General features: G+C 29.9%; 1 protein-coding gene across 1 annotated transcript; it reads right to left on the bottom strand.

Moving 5' to 3' along the window:
* Positions 1-4,898: 4,898 nt before the first annotated feature.
* LOC139866457 (ethylene-responsive transcription factor ERF105-like) lies at positions 4,899-6,010 on the bottom strand. The gene has a single exon (XM_071854692.1). The coding sequence runs from the start codon at positions 5,904-5,906 to the stop codon at positions 5,157-5,159; it is 750 nt and encodes a 249-aa protein (XP_071710793.1). The 5' UTR covers positions 5,907-6,010; the 3' UTR covers positions 4,899-5,156.
* Positions 6,011-8,385: the final 2,375 nt, after the last annotated feature.

Here is an 8,385-nt window from a genome sequence, read left to right as displayed (position 1 = left end):
TCATAGTTTTAATGTTGCGCATAATCTGTATATAAAGGTGAATCACAAGTTTTCAGTTGTTTCATCCAGAAACGTTTATCAAAATATTCTACGAAATTGAGCACCCTGGTAACTAAACTTAACGTATATATAATTTGTACCCTTTGTATAATCATCTTAATAATACACGCAAACCAATGTGTACGCTTCTCAAATAGCATACGTCCGTTAAAAGGCTAGTGCTCTAGCTCGGACGGGGATATCAAGCCCTATGGATCCATATACTACTACTCGCGCCCACCAGTTCTTATAACTGGCAGTTACTAGTTACCAAAGCTAAGGGATTTTTGGTTCAAACTCAGTGTAGAATTTAGTATGTACTTGTGTCCATTGCGTTTAAAATAAATTGCATGTATTCTCAGCCCAAAAATATATTGCAAAAGCAATTAAAAAGGGAGCAATGAAACTCACCTTAGCAGCATATAAAGTCGTTCACCAAAATGTGATCGAAACACGGATTACCAAATAACCGTAGATCTCAACGTATCAATATTGTGATTTAATATTATAGGAAGGTACGTAGACGCAACGGAGATGATAAACACTAGGTTTGTCTTGCGAATAGTACCCATGAATATTACCCATAACCTTCATAGTTATAACTCATACTTTCCTTAGTTCTATCCCGTTCGAAAACCATTTTGAAAGTGACACGCTCATGACCTCGTCGTAGTATTTTATGTATAATACTACTAATAATAATAAGATTAATAATAATATTAATCTTAATAATACTTTAAATAATAATAATAATAATAATAAGATTAATAATAAATATTAATCTTAATAATAATAATAATATTAATTATAATAATAAAAATATAAATAATAATACAGAGTAAAAAGAGAGTGAAATAGATTTAGGATATAAACTGGCTAAATGATCGAGCTTTATAATGTCTCCTGGAAATCTCTGTCATGCGATCGCATGGCATATGTGAGGGGAACCCATGCGATCACATGGCCCCTGGTGACAGCTCAAAGTTGCTTGTTTTCTTGCTTGTCGACATAATATTATATAATATATATAATATATTTAATTTAAATAATTAATTATATATTATATTAAATTCACATGCATAGTTGACTTGTAATTTTCGTTCCGATAAGTCGTACGTTGTCACTCGACTTATGTCCCAGTTTCGGTTTTTCGAATGTCCCTTCGTACGCTGAGAAAACTTGTACATTACATTTTGGGACACGTACCTTAGTCAAAATATAGCCTTAAATTATCCCTAAATTATATCACTCAAAATATAACTTATACATTTGAGTGTTTTGGTTATTTACTTCTATAAATCATCGTCTCGCTATTTGTTAAAATACATTTTAAAATAGTGTTTACTGTAGCAAGTTACTGTAGCAATTCACTGTAGCAAAGTCAATTTCACTGTAGCAAATAGTGATTTTCGAAAACAATGTAGCATTTTGGTTACTGTAGCAATTTGAAAATACTGTAGTAAATTAGTGTTTTACTGGTTCATCTTAAACGCTTTATTTAACTTATCTGAATATCAATCGAATCAATAAACGAATGTTACTATCGTTTACTAAATAACTTGAAATTATATATATGTATATATCTTTTTAATATACATAAATCAGTTTTTAAATACACATTGGAAGTTATTTATAAATAAATTTTAATAATAAATATTTCAACTTATCATATGTATTCAAATAGATACTTAAACCAATAAGTTTAATGTACGATATCAAACAATTAATACATTGTTACCTTTTCAAGTTATAGTATATATGTATCTATTTACATATAATTGTTCGCGAATCGTCGAAAACAACCGAAGGGTATTTAAATATATAAAGGTAGTTCAAAAATTTTGAGATTCAGTTTTACAGACTTTGCTTATCGTGTCGGAAATGTTAATCATACAAAGATTAAGTTTAAATTTGGTCAGAAATTTTCGGGTCATCACATAGCTCGTAAAAATAATTACCCAGAACGGGACTCGAACCCGCGACCTCCCGCTTATACGCAAAATACGTTCAATCCTCCCTCCACTTTAGCTTTTCTGTTAATTTTCCCAACCTTAATCTATATAACCCATCTCTATTACTCGGCCCAAATTGAAAGTCCAACAACCAAATACTTCGACCCAACAACGAATAGCCCAATTCGGTAATTTAATTTAAGAAAAGCCCGGTTAAATTATGGAAGCCCAATAGCAGTTTATTGTTTAATTAAAAAAAATTATTCTTTGCAGCAGGCTAGGATTGAACCCGTGACCTTTCGTTCAATAACCCCTCGTCCAAACCATCGCTCCATCTGTTTCAATATGATTACTCTAATACTTTAAAACCTTTTAACCCAACTATGTCTGTTATCTTCTCCTTTAATCTTACAGAACCCAAATAACATCTTCATCACTTATCATCCCATCATATATTATCATCATAATTGTTGCTATTCTTCTTCATAAACACCCTCGTCTCTTATCATCATCATCATCATCATCATCTTCGCCCTACATCATTCATCATCATCATTCTTGTCGTCACTGCATCCATCATCATCCGTAAACATATTATCATCATCACACCATCTTTATTGTCGCATCATATATCATCAATGGATTATCATTCTTGTATCTTTATCACTCGGATCATCATCACTGATAATCTTCATTAACATTATATCGTCACCATCATCTTTTCGTTCAAGATCATCATTAAACACAACATCATCACATCGTTTCTTCACCAATCTTCACGGTCATAATCATCATCATCCTATCGATCATCTTCTTCAACTATTCATCATCTTATCCATCAATATTATTCATCATTATACGTGTATATCATCACAGTCGTGCTTGTCTCTTTACTATCTTCTTTCGTTCGTTATTGTGGCAATTGTGTGGTGGGTTTTGAACAGCAGCAAATAATAATCATGATTGATGGCGGTGATGGGTTGCAAAGAAACACAACAACAGCCACGATAGCAGCAGCAATTTTTCCTGTTGAGTGTCGAAAGTGGTGGTGTACTCAGCTGCAATCACGATTCCAACTTGTAATGGTGGCGTTCGATTGTTTTACTGATTGTACAAGAACAAAAGGTGGTTCACGAAGGAAATAGAGTGAGAAAAGGAGAGAGAGAGAGAGATTGATAGTTATAGGCATTGGACGGCGGTGGTGAGGGTGATGATAAGCCGTAGTTGATGGTGGTGGAAAATAAGATGATTAGACATGATTATCGTTAAAATGGTGATGGTTTATTGATGTTTGGTTGTGGTGTTCGAAGGTGGTTCTTGGGTTTCAATGGTGGTGGTAGAGTGGCAAGATATGGTGGTTGCGGGTGGGTGATCGATGGTGTCAATCGGCTGCACCAAGGAGATGGCAGCAAGGTGCAGTATATGGTTTTGATAATGATAATTGAATACATGTTAACATATAACCATCATTCATATATACATATAAAGTAAGTTTATAATTAATATAATATTAATAATTATAATATTTAATGAAAGGAAATAAAAAAACGTGCATCCAATTTGATTCATTCTGCCGACACAACTTCACGGATATTATATCGTAGCCCGTTGTTAAATTAGTGGCAGATAAAAGTGTTCAGAAAAATTCAAAATTTTTAAATTAAGTATCTTTATTTATTTAGGTCATTATGGCATAAAATTCAGTCATTAATCTAATAAATAAAAATTACATCAACTGTCCATCTCATTTATGGGTAAAATATAAAAAGTGTTAAAATTAAATAATTAGGTCCTAAATATATTTTTAATAAGCCTATAACTTATATAACTCATTTTCGTATCACCGTTTATTTTAAAATCAAATAAGTTCCTTTTTAACACGTTTACTATCACTTGAATTTTACAATTGAGCGTTACCGTTGTTTACTAAATAACTTCGAAACCCTATATATATATATATATATATATATTCTACATACCCTATTTACATATATAGATACTTTTTAAATAATACTTATTATATATTATTATTATTTTCATAATTAATTCTTACAATTACAATATATAATATTTCAAATTATATTTCAAACTATTATTATATATTTATATATCTAAATATATATATATATATATATATATATATATATATATATATATATATATATATATATATATATATATATATATATATATATATATATATATATATATATATATCTATTTACTATTAGTAGTTCGTGAATCGTCGGGAATGGTTGAAGATTAAATGAATTCATGAAAACAGTTTACAAATTTTGAGACTCAACATTACAGACTTTGTTTATCGTGTCGAAATTATATGAAGATTAAGTTTAAATTTAGTCGGAAATTCTCGGGTCGTCACATCCACCGACTCGGATTCATCACCACATAAAGGGCAAATGACACCGACTCGGAAGACATTATGTAAATACCTTAGTAACATTTAACATGAATAAAAAGTATAATATGGTTGTTATATAAGTGTTCTCATTTAAAGAATATATTACACGAAATTTAAGTGTTTAATGGTTAAAAGAGAATTCATGAATGATTCAACACTAAGTGTTGAACCATTCAGCTCCATATGTCATTCAAATGTCTGAAAAAACTCGTTGAAAACATTCAGCGTTGAATCAATTAATTAAGAGATAAACAAACGCACCCTTAATTAAACCTCACATAATTTTACTTAATTTTCATTATTAATTTATTGTAAAAAACATACTCCGTATAATTTAAGATACATGGATGAATATAATGATATATAAATATAAGTCATCATTATACGTGTAAACAAAAAGCGTTTAGATCACTATATAACAAATTTTCTAGCGAATAATCTAAACAGAATGTAAAAGCTTATCAAATTCATTAATCTTTTGGAGAGAAACAAAAATAACTAGATGTCTAGATATATAATTCAAAAAAACTAGATTTGATACATAGTATAATTCAACTACTACAAAAATGTAACACTATTTTTATACAATACAAAGAAATCAACAAATCAAATGAATATTGAATACTCGCAAAACATTTCCTTATTCGATGTATACATGATCCTATACTAGCCGCCACACATGACTTACGTCTCCACGTGGGCGTTTAATCTTTCCAAATACAGCAAACCCCGTTAAAACCTCCTTAACCGACAACACAACCAGACGAAAAGTTCATATTCGGATAAGGTGATAACGGCGGCACCTCAAAGATTCCCTTTCCGTTACCGTCACAATAATCCCAAACGGCCCTCCAACTTGACGGCGTTAACGGCCCCACAACATTCCCATCCATCTTAACGGTTTCCGTTTCCGGTTCAACTTTGGGCTTTTTTACGTTCTCAACATGGACTACTTGTGTTTCATGGACAACTCTTTTCCGGCCGGTACTCTTAACCTCCGGCACCTCCTCCGACACGTTCCCAATATCCAACGGGAAGTTTAGTATAGCTTTACTACCACGAAGCTTAAACGCAGCCCGATCATACGCTTTGGCGGCTTCTATAGCCGTGTTAAATGTCCCTAACCACACTCTAGTTCCTTTTTTATTCGGGTCACGAATTTCGGCTGCAAACTTTCCCCATGGACGTTGTCTCACTCCTCTATAATGTTTTTCGGGGCCCACCATCGATGGGTGGGGTGGAACTGAAATATTTAACGAAGGTTTTCTTTCGTTAAAACTGGTACTGGTGCTGTTACGGTTATTGGTGACACTATGGTTGTTACCATCATAGTAGTCGCTAGTAGATAATGATGACGAATTAGTGGGTGAATTTTGGATGAAATTATTATTGTTGATAAATGAGTATGTTTGATGGAACGATTGATCGTGGACGAGAAGGTGTTCATGAATGGGGTCAAGAGTATTTGATGATTGATCACAAGGGAAACTCATTTTAAAAAAAGTGTAAATGGATAATGTTTTTAGTGTTTAATTAAGCTATTAAAGGAGGCGAGTGTTGAAGTGTGAAATTGAAGTGGAAATTAAGGTGTGTTGAAGGAAATATATACAAGTGAAAATTTGAGAGTTTGAATTTAAATATAAATAAATAATAAATAGTGAAAGGGGATGAGGGAGGTTCGAGGATGGAAGAAGGCAGTATCCTTGAATTAGGAGGAAGTTACATTTCTTATTATTGGAGTATATTTTATTTACAAAGTTGACCAATATTCAATGGTAATACAATTATATACATTTTTTATTTGAATTTATTTAAAATATAAGATAGCTGATAGTCTAAAAGCCATTTTTAAGAAATGTAGTCATCCGTATACTAATTGTACATCACCACTCATCCACTGCTATAAACTAATTTAATATACAATATGTTTATGCTTAATTTTATCTCTTTAAGCATAACTTTTAGAAAAACCTTAGAGTTATATATATACTAGCTGAAGACCCGTGAATTTGCGGAGCTTTGTGATGATTTAATCAAGACTAATATTTATAATGAATGTATTAAATTAAAGTAGTAATATTAGTTGTTTTATATTCAATCTAGGAAGCTAAAATAAAAAAGTAAAACATATATTTTTTAGATTATATATTCTGGGCAACCAATACTTAAAAATTATTTTGTAGACCATTCAAATTCATATTTTGAGTAATATATATAAAATATATCTAAAACCATATGAAAAAAAAGAACTAGATAACCAATTACCATATTTGTTAACTAACATTATATATATTATTATAAATTTTATTTTCATTCACTTATTAGGTTTTAAGCATATTTGGTATATATCCGCCGAAATTTAAATTTGAGTGGCTTAAAAAATTATTTTTTTAATATATGTGGTTACAAATACAAATAGATAAATTTGGGTGATCTCCAGATAGGGTGTTCAATATATGGTTGAAACTGTTTAAACCGAATATCGATCAAAATCAATCCAAATTTGAAAAATGATTTTTGGATCAAGCAAAATCGAAATCGAATTTGAATTTGGTTTTTCATTTCTAAAATTCTGAATTTGATTAACCGAAAACCGTATATAAAGCAAATTGAATTTATACAATATTAAATTAAATTAATATATTAAGTTATTAATTTTATTGTGTGCATGTTACATATATGGTTTGAATGGGTATCTTAACTTTCTAAGTCATTATGTAGTGACCCGAACTTTTCCATGTTTATATATTAATTGAAAACTTTATTTGCATGATTAAATGTTTCCAACATGTTAAGCAATCAAACTTGTTAAGACTCGATTATTTGAAATGAGTTTCATGTAGACAATTGGCCACCCAAGTTGACCGGCGATTCACGAACGTTAAAAACTTGTAAAAACTACATGATATATATATATATATATATATATATATATATATATATATATATATATATATATATATATATATATATATATATATATATATATATATATATATATATATATATATATATATATATATATATATATATATATATATATAGTTAACATGAGATTTTGATAAATAAGTATCTCACTAAGTATATTAACAATGAGTTATATACATAAAAATGAGACTATTGAATTAAGAAACTCAAAGCGATATATATAACGATTTTCGTTATAACAACGTCTTACTAAATACATATGAATCATATTAAGATATTGATATATATATATATATATATATATATATATATATATATATATATATATATATATATATATATATATATATATATATATAACATGATGAAATGATAATTAAAGTATCTCATTATGTATATTAACAATGAACCTTATACATAAAACAAGACTACTAACTTAAGAATTTCGAAACGAGTTATATATGTAACGATTATCGTTGTAACAACGTTTTAATATATATATCGTATTAAGATATATTCATACACCATGTTATCATGATAATATGATAATTTAACATCTCATTTGATATAATAAACAATGGATTAATTACATTTAACAGGATCATTAACTTAAAGGTTTCAAAACAACACTTACATGTAACGACTAACGATGACTTAACGACTCAGTTAAAATGTATATACATGTAGTGTGTAGCGACCCCGACAAATCGTCAAGTGACGGCGTCGACTACGTAGGTCCCATTACATGGTCATAAGTCTTTAAGACAACGTTTGACCAAAATATGTCGCATTCATTTCAATGTAAAAGGGTGTTTCAAGTTTACAAAAAGAAGTTCGAAGGCTAGTTACATTACAATGTTAAACGTACAATTGAAACCTATGCGACACAATTTAAAAGTAGCCAAAAAGATGCTCCAAATATGCATGTGTACTCGACATCCAAGCAAGTATCAAAAGAGTGCGGAAGCATGTATCACTTAAGCATTCAAAACCTGAGAAAAACATAGAGGAATCTGTCAACGAAAACGTTGGTGAAATCATAGG

Source organism: Rutidosis leptorrhynchoides, chromosome 9 (genome assembly GCF_046630445.1).
Source record: "Rutidosis leptorrhynchoides isolate AG116_Rl617_1_P2 chromosome 9, CSIRO_AGI_Rlap_v1, whole genome shotgun sequence".
NCBI classification, from domain to species: Eukaryota; Viridiplantae; Streptophyta; class Magnoliopsida; order Asterales; family Asteraceae; genus Rutidosis; species Rutidosis leptorrhynchoides.
Note: the sequence above shows the minus strand (reverse complement) of the source record. Positions and strands in the feature narration are given on the sequence as shown.

Excerpts from the sequence above, each read along its gene's own strand:
- LOC139866457 (XM_071854692.1), bottom strand. The coding sequence starts at position 5,906 with ATGAGTTTCCCTTGTGATCAATCATCAAATACTCTTGACCCCATTCAT.